The sequence below is a fragment of the Oncorhynchus masou genome, chromosome 11 (genome assembly GCF_036934945.1).
Source record: "Oncorhynchus masou masou isolate Uvic2021 chromosome 11, UVic_Omas_1.1, whole genome shotgun sequence".
Taxonomy (NCBI): Eukaryota; Metazoa; Chordata; class Actinopteri; order Salmoniformes; family Salmonidae; genus Oncorhynchus; species Oncorhynchus masou.
The window spans coordinates 46,286,782-46,304,039 of NC_088222.1; the positions used below are offsets into that span (position 1 = coordinate 46,286,782).

General features: G+C 43.2%; 1 protein-coding gene across 4 annotated transcripts in view; it reads left to right on the top strand.

Annotated features, from left to right (window-relative positions):
* The window catches only part of LOC135548744 (calcium/calmodulin-dependent protein kinase kinase 1-like), a 137,691-nt gene that overhangs the window by 39,792 nt on the left and 80,641 nt on the right, over positions 1-17,258 (top strand). For 2 of the 4 annotated variants that reach the window (XM_064978638.1, XM_064978639.1), the window contains exons 3-4: positions 7,846-7,893; positions 14,202-14,255. In XM_064978638.1, coding sequence (XP_064834710.1) covers positions 7,846-7,893; positions 14,202-14,255 — 102 coding nt within the window. Of the gene's footprint in view, positions 1-7,845; positions 7,894-9,501; positions 9,589-14,201; positions 14,256-15,454; positions 15,836-17,258 lie in introns of those variants that run through there. The other 2 variants (XM_064978636.1, XM_064978640.1) reach the window with 2 other exon arrangements.

Sequence of the window (17,258 nt, forward strand, 5' to 3'; positions counted from 1 at the left end):
GGTTCATAATGCAAAGCTTTGATTGTTTGGAGGACGTCCTCCGGAAGTGGTGATAATTACCATGTACGTCTATGAAAGGGAGTGAGGCCTACGAACCTCCTAGATTTTTTATTGAAGTCAATGCAGCCAGAGGAAGACTGAAGTTAGCTGTCCTCTGGCTACACCATGTTGCTACCCCAGACAGTGCTGTTGAGGCTACTGTAGACCTTCATTGCAAAACAGTGTATTTTATTCAACATTTTTTGGGACATGAATATATTTAGTATTAGTTTTATCTTAAAATGATAACTTTTTTAATGTTTCACTATTTTTATTTTTATGAAATTTCACTGAGGAGCCTCCACTGCTACAGACCCGGGTTCGATCCTGGGCTGTGTCGCAGCCAACCACGACCGGGAGACCCAAGAGGTGGTGCACAATTGGCCCAGCGTCGTCTGGGTTAGGGGAAGATTTGGCAGGCTGGGATGTCCTTGTCCCATCGCGCTCTAGTGACTCTTTGTGTTGGGCCAGGCGCATGCACGCTGACTTTGTTCGCCAGCTGTACGGTGTTTCCGCCGACACATTGGTGCAGCTGGCTTTGGGGTTAAGAGAGCAGCATGTCAAGAATTAGTGTGGCTTGGAGTGTTCGTGTTTTGGAGGACACATGGCTCTCGACCTTCGCCTCTCCTGAGTTGGTACGGGAGATGCAGCAATGGGACTGTATTGTAACTACCAATTGGAAACCACGACATTGTGGAGAAAAAGGGGTAAATATAATACAAATGTGTTCACCAATTATTTCCACGAATAAAATAAGAGACATACACTGAGACTGAGTGTGTAAAACATTAGGATATTGAGTTCCTAATATTGAGTTGCACCCCCTGTCTTTTGCCCTCAGAACAGCCTCAATTCGTCAGGGCAGGGACTCTACAAGGTGTTGAAAGATTTCTACAGGGATGCTGGCCCATGTTGACTCCAATGCTTTCCAAAGTTGTCTGGATGTCCTTCGGGTGGTGGACCATTCTTGATACACACTGGAAACGGTTGAGAATGAAAAATCCAGCAGCGTTGCAGTTCTTGACACACTCAAACCGGTAGGCCTGGCACCTACTGCCATACCCCATTCAAAGAGACGTAAGTCTTGTGTCTTGCCCATTGACCCTCTGAATGGCACATACACAATCCATGTCTCAATTGTCTCAAGGATTAAAAATCCTCCTTTAACCTGCCTCCTCCCCTTCATCTACACTGAAGTGGATTTAACAAGTGACATCAATAAGGGATCATCGCTTTCACCTAGATTCACCTGGTCAGTCTGTCATGGAAAGAGCAGGTGTTCCTAATGTTTAGTACACTCAGTGAATGTGATCGTGTCTCAATGTAATCAAGGTATGAAATTATATATATATATTTTTTGGGGTTGCATAGTTGTGGTCAAATTGCAGTGTAGAAATTATTATAATTATGTTCTGCCCCCTCGACCGTCCTCTCCGACAACAATCGGCCCGTGGCTGAATCAAGTTCCTACCCCTGACCGACAGTAAAATGGCATGGAGAGAACAGGTTTTTCCTCTATTATTAAGCTGTGGAGTATTTTTCAATGTTTGTCACTGTTTCTGTCTGTCTCTTTGTCTCCCGGTCACTATGCTTCGCCTCTCTTTCTTTCTCCTTCCGTACCTTCTTGCTCTATTTTTCTCCCTGCTACTCCCCCCCCCCCTCCACCATGAGCTTTATTTATGTGGCTTTAATTTCAGTCTCTTGTTGTTAAACCGAGGATTAAAAACAGTAATCTGTAGAGAAACACCCGAAACAAACAATACAGAGATACTTTAACAGTATTTGACAAAACACAGCACACAGAAGCATGATTACAACCACATCCACAATAGCATCCCACATCCTTTGTTTCATATTTTTTATGTTCCTGTAGAATCTCTCCCTTTTCTCTCTCTCTCTCATCTCTCGTCTCATCTCTCTCCCCCCACACTCTCTCCTCACTTCCCAACCACAATGACAGCATCTCCTTCCCACTTTTCAGAAAAAAGAATGAGCAGCGTTGTGGCACCAATAAATCTCCCTTCTCTAATTATTGACTCATCACCCGATATTTAGTCAGGGTCGACTAATGTCTATCTCAGCAGGCCACCATCCTCACGCAGTACACTCAGGTGTGTGTATGTCTCTGCGCTCACTGAGGGGTTGGAAGAAACTATTGATCACTTTCTCCTACAGGGCCACTTCGAGTTGAGGGACAGAACTAAAATGGAGGTGTAGTTCATACTCTTCTTCACCTCCATGCTAAGTAAACTAAAGAGTAGAAAGAGATGGTTTTGTTGCCATACTAGTGATGCAGCAGCAGGCTACACAGGATGCTTGTTTGGTTGGAGATTCTCTCAGAGAGCTACAGTATTCATGACTGTGTCTAAGTGTGCGTCCCAAATGACACCCTAATCCCTACACGTGTTCCGACCAGTTACTAAATGAGGAACATGATATCCATCCTCCCTGTAAGACATGAGGAGAAATGAGAAATCAATGGACAAGGAGAGGAGGAAGAGACATGTCAAGGGAGAGATGCATAGAAGGAAATGACAGCTCAGCAACTCTCACCCCCCGAGAGGGGAGAAGGGAGTGGAGGGATGGGTGGAGTAATAGAGGGAGGAATGGCTTTCTGGGTCATCTGATGCAGTAGCCCATCCGTGACAAGGACTTACAAGTTGTGCGTTCCCGAGATGGCGTTCTGCACACCACATTGTGCTGTGCCGTTATTTGCCTTTTTGTGGCCTTTGACCTCATTAACAAGCTGTTTTCGCCGACTGGATGCTTTTTGTTTGTTGCACCATTCTCGGTAAACCCTAGACACTGTTGTGCGTGAAAAGCCCAGGAGGCCAGACATTTTTGAGATACTGGAAACCAGTGGTGTAAAGTACTTAATTAAAAGTACTTTCAAGTACTACGTAAGTCATTATTTTGGGGTTCTGTGCTTTACTTTACTATTTATAGTTTTTACAACTTTTACTTTTACTTCACTACATTACTAAAGAAAATAATGCACTTTTTACTCCATACATTTTCAGCCAGAAGTACTCGTTACATTTTGAATGGCTAGCAGGACCAGGAAAATGCTAAAATTCATGCACTTATCAAGAGAACATCCCTGGTCATCCCTATTGCGTCTTATCTGGCGGACTCACTGAACACAAATGCTTTGTTTGTAAATTATGTCTGAGTGTTGGAGTGTGCCCCTGGCTATCGTAAATTTAAAAAAAACAAGAAAATTGTGCCGTCTGGTTTGCTAAATATAAGGAATTTGAAATTATTTATACATTTACTTTTAATACTTAAGTATATGTATATTAGCAATTACATTTGCTTTTGATACTTAAGTATATTTAAAACCAAATACTTTTAGACTTTTATTCAAGTAGTATTTTATATGGGTGACTCACCTTTACTTGAGTAATTTTCTATGAATGTATCTTTACTTTTACTCAAGTATGACATTTGGGTACTTTTTCCACCACTGACTGGAACTGGCACGCCTGGCACCGATGATCATACAACGCTCAATGTCACTTCAGTCAGTCGTTTTGCCCATTCTAACATTCAATCGAACACTAACTGAATGCCTTGATGCCTGTCTGCCTGCTCTATATAGCAAGCCACGGCCACGTGACTCACTGTTAACAATTTTAGTGAATGAGGTGGTGTACCTAATGAACTGAGTCTATATCATAAGGCCTTTAGTTGAGGCCTAGTTATACCATTACACAGTGGTGTTAGGAAACCCCTGGTTTATAGGCCACATCTGGCCTGCAAGTCACATTATGTTGGCTTGCAAAGTTATGTGTAATTCCTATTGGAATCCAGCCAGTGTTAGGATATCCAACAAGTGACATTTTTTATCACCTGCAACTTGCATTCAGACTGACTGCCAGGGTAGGGAAGATTGAATACTGAGACTACCTCAATGATCTAAACTGGAACAACAATCTCAGTAATGGGTGCAATAAGTCCAACTACTAACAGATTAGTTTAGTTATAAAAATAAAAAAATTCTTTGTGTAGCATAACATTAATCAGCCAATCAATGAACATGGCCGTCATTGTAAAATAAGAATTTGTTCTTAACTGACTTGCCTCGTTAAACAAAGGTTAAATAAAAATAAAAACATGCAAAAACACACGTGTGTGTGCGTGTGTTTTAAGTCCTTCGACATGGCCCAGCTCTTTATCCATCAGCTCCTCAGATACAGTATATACTGCAGTGGAGATGTCACTGAGCAAGCGCCAGCTGGACCTGGCACAATGGGCTAACAACAGTGTCCGGTTTCTCTTTCTCTCTCGCTCTCTCTGTCCCTCTCTCGCTCACTCACTTTCACTTCCTGCATCTCACTCCACATACAGTAGCATACCTTACACTCTGAGTCTCACTGTGTGTTTGTGTCTTCATACCTCTTGTAGTACTACGCTTGACCCTCTCTGGCTGTCCCCTGTGCAGTGGCACACGCCACTCATCCCCCATACTGTACATTCTGTGCTCTACTACACTCCCCTCACCCTTTGTGCTGTACTACACTACCCCACGTTCTGTGCTGTACTACACTACCTCACCCACTGTGCTGTACTACACTCCCCTCACCCTCTGTGCTGTACTACACTCCCCTCACCCTCTGTGCTGTACTACACTCCCCTCACCCTCTGTGCTGTACTACACTCCCCTCACCCTCTGTGCTGTACTATACTCCCTCACCCTTTGTGCTGTACAATACTCCCTCACCCTCTGTGCTGTACTACACTCCCTCACCCTCTGTGCTGTACTACACTCCCTCACCCTCTGTGCTGTACTATACTCCCTCACCCTCTGTGCTGTACTATACTCCCTCACCCTCTGTGCTGTACTATACTCTCTCACCCTCTGTGCTGTACTATACTCCCTCACCCTCTGTGCTGTACTATACTCTCTCCCCCTCTGTGCTGTACTACACTACCTCACCCGTTACACGGTAGAACACCCCCCCCCCCCCCCTGTGGCCTGCAGCGTACAGTAGTTGGTTCCTCTCTAGGTTTCTTCCTAGGATGCTGCCTTCTAGGGAGTTTTTCCTAGCCACTGTGCTCTTCTGCCTCTGCATTGCTTGCTCTCTTTTGGGGTTTAGGCTGGGTATCTGTTTAAGCACTTTGACAAATGCTAATGTACAACGGGCTTTATAAAATAAGTTTGATTAATTGATTGACTGTATCCAGGGCTTAGTTTCAGCCCCAGTCAGACTGCAAACATGCTCCAGTGCAGAGCCCCAGTTTCAGGGGCCCAGGACCTGGGATGTCTAAGCCTAAACCACAGCTGTCTCACCGTAATGAGGGAACTCAACTCAATGTTCTCGCTCTTTCCCTTTCGCTCTTTGCTCTCTCTATCTCTATCGATCAACCCGACAGAGCAGACGAGCAATAGTACCCAGTTTGAATCCCCACCTTTGTCATTATTTTTCCTTACTTTTCTCCCTCTTTATTTTAATTTTCCTTGGTCTCTCTCTCTCTCTCTCTCTCTCATTTATATTTATATATATATGTGTGTGTGTGTGTGTGTGTGTGTGTGTGTGTGTGTGTGTGTGTGTGTGTGTGTGTGTGTGTGTGTGTGTGTGTGTGTGTGTGTGCTGTTGGGTCTTGACCCTATAGAACCCCACAAAGGAGGTGTCATAATACCATAAAACCTAGCGGTCAAACAGGGCGATTTTAGAAACACTTAAAATAAGGTCTGTGTTTCGTGTAGGCTTAGCCTGATGTAAGGTTTAAATTCTCTTTCTCTTGATCGACCTGACCCCGAAAGAGCGGTCGAGCTTCCCTCTCCCTTCCTTTCGTTCACTATTTTCTATCTGTCCTCTCTCTATATACAGTGTTCTCAAGTTCTCCCACTTAAGAAGATGAGAGAGGCCTGTAATTTTCATCATAGGTTCACTTCAACTATGACAGACAAAATTAAAAGAAAAAAAAATCCAGAAAATCACATTGTAGGATTTTTTATGAATTTATTTGCAAATTATTGATTGAAAATAAGTATTTGGTCACATACAAACAAGCAAGATTTCTGGCTCTCACAGACCTGTAACTTCTTCTTTAAGAGACTCCTCTGTCCTCCTCTCGTTACCTTTATTAATGGAACCTGTTTGAACTTGTTATCAGTATAAAAGACACCTGTCCACAACCTCAAACAGTCACACTCCAAACTCCACTATGGCCAAGACCAAAGAGCTGTCAAGGGACACCAGAAACAAAATTGTAGACCTGCACCAGGCTGGGAAGACTGAATCTGCAATAGGTAAGCAGCTGAGTTTGAAGAAATCAACTGTGGGAGCAATTATTAGGAAATGGAAGACATACAAGACCACTGATAATCTCCTTCAATCTGGGGATCCACGCAAGATCTCACCCTGTGGGTTCAAAATGATCACAAGAACGGTGAGCAAAAATCCCAGAACCACACGGGGGGACCTAGTAAATGACCTGCAGAGAGCTGGGACCAAAGTAACAAAGCCGACCATCAGTAACACACTACGCCGCCAGGAACTCAAATCCTGCAGTGCCAGACGTGTCCCCCTGCTTAAGCCAGTACATGTCCAGGCCCGTCTGAAGTTTGCTAGAGAGCATTTGAATGATCCAGAAGAAGATTGGGAGAATGTCATATGGTCAGATGAAATCAAAATATAACTTTTTGGTAAAAACTCAACTCGTCGTGTTTGGAGGACAAAGAATGCTGAGTTGCATCCAAAGAACACCATACCTACTGTGAAGCATGGGGTGGAAACATCATGCTTTGGGGCTGTTTTTCTGCAAAGGGACCAGGACGACTGATCTGTGTAAAGGAAAGAATGAATGGGGCCATGTATCGTGAGATTTTGAGTGAAAACCTCCTTCCATCAGCAAGAGCATTGAAGATGAAATGTGGCTGGGTCTTTCAGCCTGACAATGATCCCAAACACACCGCTCCGGCAACGAAGGAGTGGCTTCGTAAGAAGCATTTCAAGGTCTTGGAGTGGCCTAGCCAGTCTCCAGATCTCAACCCCATAGAAAATCTTTGGAGGGAGTTGAAAGTCTGTGTTGCCCAGCAACAGCCCCAAAACATCACTGCTCTAGAGGAGATCTGCATGGAGGAATGGGCCAAAATACCAGCAACAGTGTGTGAAAACCTTGTGAAGACTTACAGAAAATGTTTGACCTCTGTCATTGCCAACAAAGGGTATATAACAAAGTATTGAGAAGTATTTGGTCAATAACAAAAGTTTATTTACCACTATAATTTGCAAATAAATTCATTAAAAATCCTACAAAGTGATTTTCAGATTTTTTTTCCTTCTCATTTTGTCTGTCATAGTTGAAGTGTACCTATGATGAAAATTACAGGCCTCATCTTTTTAAGTGGGAGAACTTGCACAATTGGTGGCTGACTAAATACTCTTTTTCCCCACTGTGTATAAATATATATATTTTATTATTATTATGTTTTCTCTCTCTCCTCTTCTTTCTATCTCTCTCTGCCCTGTTTAACTCCTCCTTGCCCCCTCTCTCTGCCTTGTCCCTTGTTGACTGCATGCATTATCAGTGGTTGCTATGGAGCTCCAAGCAGTTTATACAGCACTGTAATGGATGTATGACTGTAAACTGAATTCAGTGGCCGTAGGCATCACTAATAACATCTCTAAAATGAGCTAGTCAGTGGAGAACATATTGTTCATGAATGCAACGCTGTATTTGAGTCATCCAATGTTCTATTTCTCTCCTCAGGTGGATATGGTAGATGGATGAATCATCCTATCTCTTCTTTCATATATTCTCGTTTAATGTCATCCCTTTGTTTTCTTCCTCCTGCAGAACTGTATCCAGCTGAACCAGTACAAGCTGAAGAGTGAGATCGGAAAGGTGAGCCTTGAACTAATTCAGAAATGCAGAATACCCTGTCTTCAATCAATCACCTTTCTGATATTTGTACATCATGTTCTTTTACAATTGTGTCCCTGTTGTATCGAACTGTCTCACACTGATTGTGCTGTCTGCTATCATTGGCACTAAATACAAATTAATTAATGAACTATTCTAAACTATTCTAATCAATATTATCCCAAAGCAGAATAGGCCACCTTCTATCAACACTGTTGGTGGTATCCCTGGCCTGGCTCTGTCTGCTTGTCTGCCTCTTTCTGTGCCTGTGTCTGCCTTTTCAGTCCGGATAGACTTATGTAACTATCAGAGAGGACCAATTGATTGTAATGTACATTCACCTTTAGAGGGCCTGGCCATCAATACAAGAGGCCCATATTTTAGATTTACAGTAGTTGCTGTTCAATCTACAGTGCAGTCGGAAAGTATTCCGACCTCTTTACTTTTTTCCACATTTTGTTATGTTTACAGGCTTATTCTAAAATTGATTAAATCTTTTCCCCCCTCATCAATCTACACACAATACCCCATACTGACAAAGCAAAAACTGTTTTTTAGAAATGTTTGCATATGTATTTTTTTAACAACTGAGATCCAACATTTGCACAAGTATTCAGACCCTTTACTCAGAACTTTGTTGAAGCACTTTTAGCAGTGATTACAGCCTCAAGTTTTTTGGGGTATGATGCTACAAGCTTAGCACACCTGTGTTTTGGGGAGTTTTTCCCATTCTTCTCTGCTGTTCCTCACAAGCTTTGTCAGATTGGATGGGAAGTGTAGCTGCAGAGCTATTTTCAGGTCTCTCCAGAGATGTTAGATCGGGTTCAAGTCTGGACTCTGGCTGGGCCACTCAAGGACATTCAGAGACTTGTCCCGAAGCCACTCCTGCGTTGTCCTGGATGTGTGCTTAGGGTTGTTGTCCTGCTGGAAGGTGAACCTTCGCCCCGATCTGAGGTCCTGAGCACTCTGGAGCAGGCTTTCATCAAGGATCTCTCTGTACTTTGCTCCGTTCATCTTTCCCTTGATCCAATCTTGGTTTCATCAGACCAGAGAATCTTGTTTCTCATGGTCTGAGAGTCCTTTAGTTTCCTTTTGGCAAATTCCAAGTGGCTGTCATGTGCCTTTTACTGAGGAGTGGCTTCTGCCTGGCCACAATACCAAAAAGGCCTAATTGGTGGAGTGCTACAGAGATGGTTGTCCTCTGGAAGGTTCTCCCATCCCCACAGAGGAACTCTGGAGCTCTGTCAGTGACCATCAGGTTCTTGGTCACCTCCTTGACCCAGGCCCCTCTCCCCCGATTTCTCAGTATGGCCGGGCGACCAGCTCGTGGAAGAGTCTTGGTGGTTCCAAACTTTTTCCATTTGAGAATGATAAAGGCCACTGTGTTCTTGGGAACCTTCAATGTTGCCAATTTTTTTGGTAACCTTCCCCAGATCTGTGCCTCGACACAATCCTGTTTCAGAGCTCTACGGATAATTCCTTTGACCTCGTGGCTTGGTTTTTGCTCTGACATCATTGTCAACTGTAGGACCTTATATAGACAGGTATGTGCCTTTCCAAATCATGTCCAATCATTTGATTTTACCACAGGTGGACTCCAATCTCAATGGAAACAGGATGCAACTGAGCTCAATTTCGAGTCTCATAGCAAAGGGTCTGAATAGTGATGGAAGTAAGGTATTTCTGTTTTTTATATTTATATACATTTGCAAAAAATGTCTAAACCTGTTTTCCCTTTGTCATTATGGGGTATTAATCAATACTTTCAGAATGCAGTGCATATTCAATCAGGTACTAAATGATTGGCACCCTTGATAAAGATAAGCAAAAAAGACTATAAAATAAATAATAAGCTTTATTGTGTGCAAAACATTTTTAGAACATTATATTATTTTATACTAGTTCAATTTCTTTGAGAAATATATTTTATTTAACAAATAATCCTTTTTTTCTCAAACAGATAGGTGTCAAAATTATTGCCACTCCTGTATTCAAGACCTTTCAATTCCTCGCCTTGTGAGGATAATGGCACTGAGTATTTTTCTAAACTGTTTTATGAGATTGGAGAACACATTGGGGTGGGATCTTAGACCATTCCTCCATATAGAATATTTCTAGATCCTTGATATCCTTTGTCTGTGCCTATTGACTGCCCATGTCAATTCAAACCACAGGTTTTCAATGTGTCCGGAGACTGAGATGGCCATTGCAAAATGTTAACAATTCCTTTGTGTCTTTTGATTTGCGCTTGGGGTTATTGTCTTGCTGTAAGTTCCACTTGCAGCCAAGTTGCAGCCTCCTGGCAGAGGTAACCAGGTTTTGGGCAAAATTTTTCTGGTACTTTATGATTCCTCTTTTCCACACCAATCCCACCAATGGTGTGCGTGGCCAAAGAGCTCTATTTTCAGGTCAGATGACATGAAAATAGAGATCTTTGGCCATGCACACCAGTGGTAGGTTTGGCCTTGAAAAGCGGAATCATATGCAGAAAAGAACCACACATCTATTGTAAAATATGGTGGTGGATTTTTATCACAGTAGACCTGATCCAATGGTAGTTTCTCTTTAGGATGATAACCCAGGCTATCTGTACTGTCTCCCATATTATGAAAGGCTCTGAATGAGTCATGTTGCTTTGATCAGAACCTGAATCATACAGTATAGCTTGCCCATGAATCACTTCATCCTGATTTACTACAGAATACAGTATTATGATATAAAAGGTGGAACTGGGGCCTCCCGAGTGGTGTAACCGTCGAAAGCACTGCATCACAGTGTTAGAGGCGTTACTACAGACCCGGGTTCATTCCGGGGCTGTGCCACAACTGGCCGGGAACCGGGAGTCACATAGAACGGCGGGAGTCCCATAGTCCCCAAGGAGTCGGGGCCCAGGAGTCCCATAGTCCTATGGGCTTGGTGCCTGTAGGCTGAGCGGTGTTTCCTCCGACACATTGATGAGGCTGGCTTCTGGGATAAGGAGCTCGGTTAGGCGGGTCATGTTTCGGAGGACGCATGACTCCTCCTTCACCTCTCCCGAGCCCGTTGGAGAGTTGCAGCGATGAGACAAGATTTTTTTTTTAAATTGGGGAGAAAAAAGGGGGCAGGAAATAATATACACTGCTCAAAAAAAATTAAGGGAACACTAAAATAACACATCCTAGATCTGAATGAATGAAATATTCTTATTAAATACTTTTTTCTTTACATAACTGAATGTGCTGACAACAAAATCACACAAAAATTATCAATGGAAATCAAATTTATCAACCCATGGAAGTTCTGGATTTGGAGTCACATTCAAAATTAAAATGGAAAACCACACTATAGGCTGATCCAACTTTGATGTAATGTCCTTAAAACAAGTCACAATGAGGCTCAGTAGTGTGTGTGGCCTCCACGTGCCTGTATGACCTCCCTACAACGCCTGGGCATGCTCCTGATGAGGTGGCGGATGGTCTCCTGAGGGATCTCCTCCCAGACCTGGACTAAAGCATCCGCCAACTCTGGACAGTCTGTTGGTGGATGGAGCGAGACATGATGCCCCAGATGTACTCAATTGGATTCAGGTCTGGGGAACGGGCGGGCCAGTCCATAGCATAAATGCCTTCCTCTTGCAGGAACTGCTGAGACACTCCAGCCACATGAGGTCTAGCATTGTCTTGCATTAGGAGGAACCCAGGGCCAACCGCACCAGCGTATGTTCTCACAAGGGATCTGAGGATCTCATCTCGGTACCTAATGGCAGTCAGGCTACCTCTGGCGAGCACATGGAGGGCTGTGCGGCCCCCCAAAGAAATTCCACCCCACACCATGATTGACCCACCGCCAAACCGGTTATGCTGGAGGATGTTGCAGGCAGCAGGACGTTCTCCACGGCGTCAACAGACTCTGTCACGTCTATCACGTGCTCAATGTGAACCTGTTTTCATCTGTGAAGAGCACAGGGCGCTAGTGGCGAATTTGCCAGTCTTGGTGTTCTCTGGCAAATGCCAAACATACTGCACGGTGTTGGGCTGTAAGCCCAACCCCCACCTGTGGACGTCGGGCCCTCATACCACCCTCATGAAGTCTGTTTCTGACTGTTTGAGCAGACACATGCACAGTTGTGGCCTGCTGGTGGTCATTTTGCAGGGCTCTGGCAGTGCTCCTCTTGCTCCTCCTTGCACAAAGGCGGAGGTAGCGGTCCTGCTTCTGGGTTGTTGCCCTCCTACGGCCTCCTCCACGTCTCCTGATGTACTGGCCTGTCTCCTGGTAGCTCCTCCATGCTCTGGACACTACGCTGACAGACACAGCAAACCTTCTTGCCACAGCTCGCATTAATGTGCCATCATGGATGAGCTGCACTACCTGAGCCACTTGTGTGGGTTGTAGACTCTGTCTCATGCTACCACTAGAGTGAAAGCACCGCCAGCATTCAAAAGTGACCAAAACATCAGCCAGGAAGCATATGAACTGAGAAGTGGTCTGTGGTTATCACCTGCAGAACAACTCCTTTATTGGGGGTGTCTTGCTAATTGCCTATAATTTCCACCTGTTGTCTATTCCATTTGCACAACAGCATGTGAAATTTATTGTCAATCAGTGTTGCTTCCTAAGTGGACAGTTTGATTTCACAGAAGTGTGATTGACTTGGAGTTACATTGTGTTGTTTAAGTGTTCCCTTTATTTTTTGAGCAGTGTATATACAGTGGCAAGAAAAGGTATGTGAACCCTTTGGAATTACCTGGATTTCTGCATAAAGTGGTCATAACATTTGATCTGATCTTCATCTAAGTCACAAGAATAGACAAACATAGTGTTCTTAAATACAATAACTTGTGTGTTATTAGTTTTTCTTGTCTATATTGAATACATCATTTAAACATTCACAGTGTAGGTTGGAAAAAGTATGTGAACCCCTAGGCTAATGACTTCTCCAAAAGCTAATTGGAGTCAGGAGTCAGCTAACCTGGAGTCCAATCAATGAGCTGAGATTGGAGATGTTGATTAGAGCTGCCTTGCCCTATAATAAAACATTCACAAAATGTCAGTTTGCTATTCAGAAGAAGCATTGCCTGATGTGAGCCATGCCTCAAACAAAAGAGATCTCAGAAGACCTACAATTAAAAATTGTTGACTTGCATAAAGCTGGAAAGGTTTACAAAAGTATCTCTAAAAGCCTTGATGTTCATCAGTCCACGGTAAGAAAAATAGTCTATAAATGGATAAAGTTCAGCAGTGTTGCTATTCTCCCTAGGAGTGGCCGTCCTGCAAAGATGACTGCAAGAGCACAGTGCAGAATGCTCATTGAGGATAAGAAGAATCCTAGAGTGTCAGCTAAAGACTTACAGAAATCTCTGGAAAATTGTAAAATCTCTGTTGACAATACGTAAAACGCTAAACAAGAATGGTGTTCATGGGAGGGCATTTTTGCCCCATTCTTTGCAGTATTTCTTTAGTGCCTTATTGCATTCAGGATGTATGTTTTGGAATAGTTTTATGTACAGGCTTCCTTCTTTTCACTCTGTCATTTATGTGGAGTAACTACAATGTTGTTGATCCATCCTCAGTTTTTTCCTATCACAGCCACTAAACTCTAACTGTTTTAAAATCACCATTGGCCTCATGGTGAAATCCCTGAGCGGTTTCCTTCCTCTCTGGCAACTGAGTTAGGAAGGGCACCTGTATCTTTGCAGTGACTGGGTGTATTGACACATTCATAATTAATAACTTCACTATGCTCAAAGGGATATTCAATGTCTGCTTTTTTTAACACATCTACAAATAGGTGCACTTGTTTGGGAACCATTGGAAAACCTCCCTGGTTTTTGTGGTTGAATCTGTGCTTGAAATTCACTGCTCGAATGCGAGACCTTACAGATAATTGTATGTGGGGTACAGAGATGAGGTAGTCATTTAAAAATCATGTTAAAACACTATTATTCTACATAGATTGAGTCCACACAATTTATTATGTGACTTGTTAAGCACATTTTTACTCCTGAACCTATTTAGGTTTGCCATAACAATAGGGTTGAATACTTATTTACTCAAGACATTTTAGCTTTTCATTTTTAATTCATTTGTAAACATTTCTTAAAACGTAATTCCACTTTGAAATGATGGATTATTGTGTGTAGATCAGTGACACAAAATCTCAATGTAATCCATTTTAAATGCAGGCTTTAACACAACAACATGTGAATACAGTTAAGAGATGTGAATACTTTCTGGCACTATGTTATTGCATTGAATGATTAAATATGTTCTATTATTGACATCTATCTTTTTCCTCTCCTGTGACTTTGCAGGGCTCCTACGGGGTGGTCAAACTGGCCTACAATGAGGATGACGACAAACACTATGCAAGTTGTGTGTGTGTGTGTGTTGCCCTCTTTCTCCTAAAAGGAGACAATTATGATCCATTAACCATTTTCTGCTCTTTGTAAAGTGGAATGCTTTGTTAGCTTGATAGGTTAATGGCCCAACTCAAGGCTTTTTATCTGCCTGTACACTGTCTTTGTTGCCCCCAGTGTGCGTGTGTCGTGCATGCATGCGCATATTTGCGGCTCACGTCAATGGTGTCGATGCCAAGCAATTATGTCAGAGGGAATTGGTTCCCCATGTTAGTGCTCATACTAGCAGGGAGATGGCCTGTAAATGCATGGACAATTGCATGTTATTACAGCTTTATCAGACCCTTTCCCCTGCATGGTACACAACAGAGACAGACTGGTCTTATCTGGAGAGTGATAAGGAGAGAGAGATAGAGGGGAGTGAGAACGAGAGAGAAGGGGAGATAGAGGTGGACAGAGAGAGAGAGAGGTATGTGAGAGATATACAGAGGGATGAGAGAAAAGGGAGTAGAGAGGGAGATAGAGGCTTGCTCCTGGCATCGGAGACCTTGCAAACACTCTCCTCTGCTCTGCTCCACCCTCGCTGCCGGAGAAGGAGAGATTGTTGACAGAAAGATGGAGATGAGGAGAAGATGGGCACCTGCCAGGGTTTAATTCTATTTCCTGGCTTTCAAACTTGGCTCCACACTGTATTGATTGGATCTGTGCATCTGTGCCCACAGTGGGAGCTCAGCCCCTACACACAGACACACACACAGACCAGTAATCTTCACACACACACACAGCACAATACCAGTCACCTTATCACGGCAACGGGGAAGGCTTCCATGCAACAGAAATGCCAAGTACATATTTCGATTTTGCAACAGATTTAGTATTTTAGGATTTTGATGTGCAGTTTTGCATGCTAGAATCGCTTAAACAATCTAGCCAGATTATCATCTCGGATGTTCTCTCTCTCTCTGTGTTTGTGTATGTTTGTGAGTAAATGTGTGTGAGTGAGTGTTTCGCTCAGCTCGTGTTGTAATTACAATGCTGACGAAGCTGTTACCTTGTCTCAGCCAAATTGACTGGCAGAGGTCCAGTACCATTGAGGTCTGGCAGTATTAGAGGGACTCAAGCTCTACCAGGCTCCAATCTCTGCAGCATTCGCTCATTTCGCATACTGCTAAAAAAGAGCAGTGGGGAATAATTAGGAGTATCCCTGGTCCCTGGTTTTGTCTCTGGGGCTCCAGTCTGTTGTTCGGAAGGACGCATGCATGCACACACCTCCCTGACCACTGGGCTGAGATGGACAGTGTTATTCCCTAGACTACGGGGTGGTGGATACTAGGGTTGCAAAGGGTCGGAAACTTTCCGGTAAATTTCCCAAAATTTTCCATAGGAAGTTAAGCCTGTGAATTCTTAAATTCGTGGGATACACAAGGTCTTATGGCATATTTTGGTTAAACTATCCCCAATTCAATGGAAATGCAATCCTCTGCATGCACAGTGCATTCTTCCATCACATGTACAGCTGATTCTCACGATCTTGCACACTAATGAGATGCTATTGAGCCCACACTGAGCCAAGGACTACATGCTTTCTGGTAAGTTTTGATTACAATACTGGGCGGGGTGAATATATTTTATTTGACAAACATGATTTTTTGCTAACTAGTAAATAGTAGCCAACAGCAGAGTGTGTTAAAATCGGGCCTCGCGAGTGGCGCGGTGACACTAGAGATGCTGGGTTCGAGTCCAGGCTCTGTCGTAGCTGGCCATGACCGGGAGACCCATGGGGTGGCGTCGTCTGGATTAGGGGAGGGTTTGGCCGGCAGGGATCTTCATCAGATGACACTCATAGGACTTCATGTTACACAATACATGTATGTTTTGTTCGATAATATTTTGTCCAAAAATCTAATTTTACATTGGCGCGTTATGTTCAATAGTTCCAAAACGTGGTGATTTTGCAGAGAGCCACATCAATTCACAGAAATACTCATAATAAACATTGATAATAGATACAACTATTATACATGGAACTTTAGAAAAACTTCTCCTTAATGCAACCGCTGTGTCAGATTTCAAATTTTTTGGGGGGAAAAAGCATAACCTGGGTATGGCGCTCAGAGCCCAAACCAGCCAAAGAAATATCCGCCATGTTGGAGTCAACAGAAGGCAGAAATAGCATTATAAATATTCACTTACCTTTGATGATCTTCATCAGAATGCACTCCCAGGAATCCCAGTTCCACAATAAATGTTTGATTTGTTCGATAAAGTTCATAATTTATGTCCAAACACCTCCTTTTGTTAGGGCGTTTAGTAAACAACTTGAAACTCACGAGGCGCGGGCAAGTCCAGCGGAAATGTCGAACGAAAATTCCAAAAAGTTATATTACTGGTCGTAGAAACATATCAAACGATGTATAGAATCAATCTTTAGGATGTTTTTATCATAAATGTTCAATAATGTCCCAACCGGAGAATTCCTTTGTCTGCAGAAAAGCAATGGAACGAAAGGTAACTTTCTCATGACCACGCGTCATGAGCCCGTGGCTCTCTGCCAGACACCTGACTCAATCCCCGCTCATTCAGCCCCCCTTCACAGTAGAAGCCTGAAACAATGTTCTAAAGACTATTGACATTGAGTGGAAGCCTTAGGAAGTGCAAGATTACCAATATCCCACGGTATCGTCAATGGGGGCTGAGTTGAAAAACTACCAACCTCAGATTTCCCACTTCCTGGTTGGATTTTTTCTCAGGTTTTTGCCTGCCATATGTGTTCTGTTATACTCACAGACATCATTCAAACAGTTTTAGAAACGTCATAGTGATTTCTATCCAATACTACTACTAATATGCATATATTAGCATCTGGGACTGAGTAGGAGGCAGTTTACTCTGGGCACGCTTTTCATCAAAAAGTGAAAATGCTGCCCCCTAGCCCAAACAGGTTAAATCATAGTTTTTGCTACCATGTGGATTTTAGTTTGCTTGAGGCTGCTAACTGAGGAGTGTTAACCT